This window comes from Glandiceps talaboti, chromosome 6 (assembly GCF_964340395.1).
Source record: "Glandiceps talaboti chromosome 6, keGlaTala1.1, whole genome shotgun sequence".
NCBI lineage: Eukaryota > Metazoa > Hemichordata > Enteropneusta > Spengelidae > Glandiceps > Glandiceps talaboti.
The window spans coordinates 8,579,237-8,581,788 of NC_135554.1; the positions used below are offsets into that span (position 1 = coordinate 8,579,237).

At 41.3% G+C, this 2,552-nt stretch overlaps 1 protein-coding gene across 1 annotated transcript; it reads left to right on the plus strand.

Annotated features, from left to right (window-relative positions):
- Positions 1 to 575: 575 nt before the first annotated feature.
- Positions 576 to 1,514, plus strand: LOC144436798 (coelenterazine h 2-monooxygenase-like). The gene has a single exon (XM_078125658.1). The coding sequence runs from the start codon at positions 576 to 578 to the stop codon at positions 1,512 to 1,514; it is 939 nt and encodes a 312-aa protein (XP_077981784.1).
- Positions 1,515 to 2,552: the final 1,038 nt, after the last annotated feature.

Sequence of the window (2,552 nt, forward strand, 5' to 3'; positions counted from 1 at the left end):
GTAACAAAAATTATTTGTATTCATAACGTATATATTTTCACCAGATTGAGTCTAAAAGTGAAATTACAAAGCTAATAAGTTTAGATAGTCCTCTTTCATTAGCTACAATAATTATAGCGTTACGCGTTATTTCATCATTTCAGGGGGTTGTTGAGCCTTTTTGAGCCTTTTGTTTTGGTTTGGAACGAAAAAAAGGCTCAAAACAAAACGAAAAACTCACATTCAAAACAAACTCTTCAATTTTTGTAGCTAGTCTTTGATAAGATTCTGGCAACATCATATTTGTTTTTAGAAAGTGTCGCCCTTTGGAGCATAGAGGAAAAGCAAGTACCACGTTGCAATAGTGAGACCTGGTCATAGGAATTTAGGATGTACTTTGCGAACAGGACATCACAAAGGTCATTAAATATGTCAAACGGCAAAGGTTGATGAACTTTTCAATCTATCACGTGACATGTAAACTTTGTCCTCACTGTCAAGATAGTGTGACAGTAGGAAGAGCAATGCAGCGAGTAACAGTGATATTATCCCACCTCCGAGGGAATGGGGAGAAAGTTGTCAGACATGCAACGCCTATGTCATCCAAAGTATCAGCTCGGAATGTGTCGTCTGCTGCTGGCGATGCATGGTTCTCCAAATGCCGTCAGGTCAAAGTGTTGGACTCAGAGATGAGCTACTACGACTCAGCACCACACTCAGAGTTCAAACAAAATGCGGTCATTTTTCTGCACGGAAATCCAACTTCGTCCTTTCTCTGGAGGGACATCATTCCACACGTAGAAAAGGTAGCCCGATGCCTAGCCCCCGATTTAATCGGAATGGGTAAGTCGGCTAAATTACCCAATCATTCGTATCGTTTCGTTGATCACTACCGCTATCTCTCTGCATGGATGGAAGCAGTGGGGTTACCTGAGAAAATTACCATCGTGTGTCACGACTGGGGATCGGGACTTGGCTTGCACTGGTGTCACCAACACCAAGCCCGAGTGAAAGCTATCGTGCACATGGAGAGCTTAGTAGGAGTTGCACCTTCTTGGGATGGCTTTCCTGAAACCGCACGCAACGTTTTCCAAGCCTTGCGGCGTTCGCCTGACGGCGAGGAGATGGTCCTGAAGAAAAATTTCTTCGTCGAACGTCTGCTTCCTGGGGCAATAATACGACAACTTTCCGAAGATGAGATGAATGCCTATCGTATGCCATATCTCGACGAAGGTGAATCCCGTCGACCAACGCTGACATGGCCTCGAGAAATCCCTATACAGACGGATGGTCCACAAGACGTGGTAGACCTTACACATGCTTATAGCAAATGGCTGTCTCAAAGCAAGGACATCCCCAAACTCTACGTCAATGGAGAACCTGGATTCTTTAGCTCCTCTATCACGAAGGTGACGAAAGACTGGCCAAACCATCGAGTTGTGAACGTGAAAGGGTTACACTTCCTTCAGGAAGACTCGCCAAATGAAATTGGAACGGCTATCGTCGAATTTCTAAATGACGTGTATAAACAATAACAGTAAAACACAATATAGGCTGTTGCCGAAGAATACAATACCTTTAGGATAGTTAGCAATACTAAAATTCCTTTGCATACATTATGCTATAGTTACTTAGGCAAAAACAGTGGCTGCAATGACGATGATAGGGCATGCATTCGGACTGTACTAATCGCAACAAGTAGTAATAACATTGAATATTGGCCTGATTTCAAATGATATACATGTACTTCAGTAATAGCACATTTAAAGCTGCACCGCACTTTGCTGTACCTGTTGTTTATTTTTTTCGATCAGACAACCAACAATATTCTTATTTCCATATACATTCCCGAACTGTTATTTTTTCCGTAGTCTCGGTTACCCAGACTCTTGCCGCCGGTTGAGGGCATAACTCTGCTGGGGGGTTATGCCCTCAATGGCAAGAGGCCGGCTGGGTAACAGAGACTATGGACTGTTGAACATTTGATTGTTTTTACCTTTGATCGGCTCATAGGCTTTTAGCCTTCAAAGCTGTACATAATATGATATGATATGATATGACTATTTCTTCCGCGACCTCTTGACGATGCGTCTTGGACGGTGCCCTAAAAGAGGGTATGGGGGCTCATTTTATCTATGCGCATGCGTCGTACAGTAATTCGTTGAAATTGTGATCGCATGCGGAGTCTGACCCAGGGTGCGGACCCAAACACATATTTCAGATGGATTTGTTTTACCATATTATATGTACAGTTACACAAATAAGTTAAGTTTATCCACAGGTGATTCTCTTTAGGCAGTACAATACTACGAGTAAGTTGTTATATCTGACAAAATATTTTTTAAAAATCACTTGATTGCAGCTAGTACATCTTTAATCAGATATTTAGGTCATAGTATTTGCCACGTTGTTATGATGTATGTATTTGGTTATACCATAAACCAATGCTACCTATTCAATCATAAATAAAATATTTTGTATTCAGCCAAGATTCTAGCTTCGTTAATGATTACGTTGTTTGAAATTGTAAACGAATGGTAACTGTGCAATACAATTTTACGACATTCTATTGT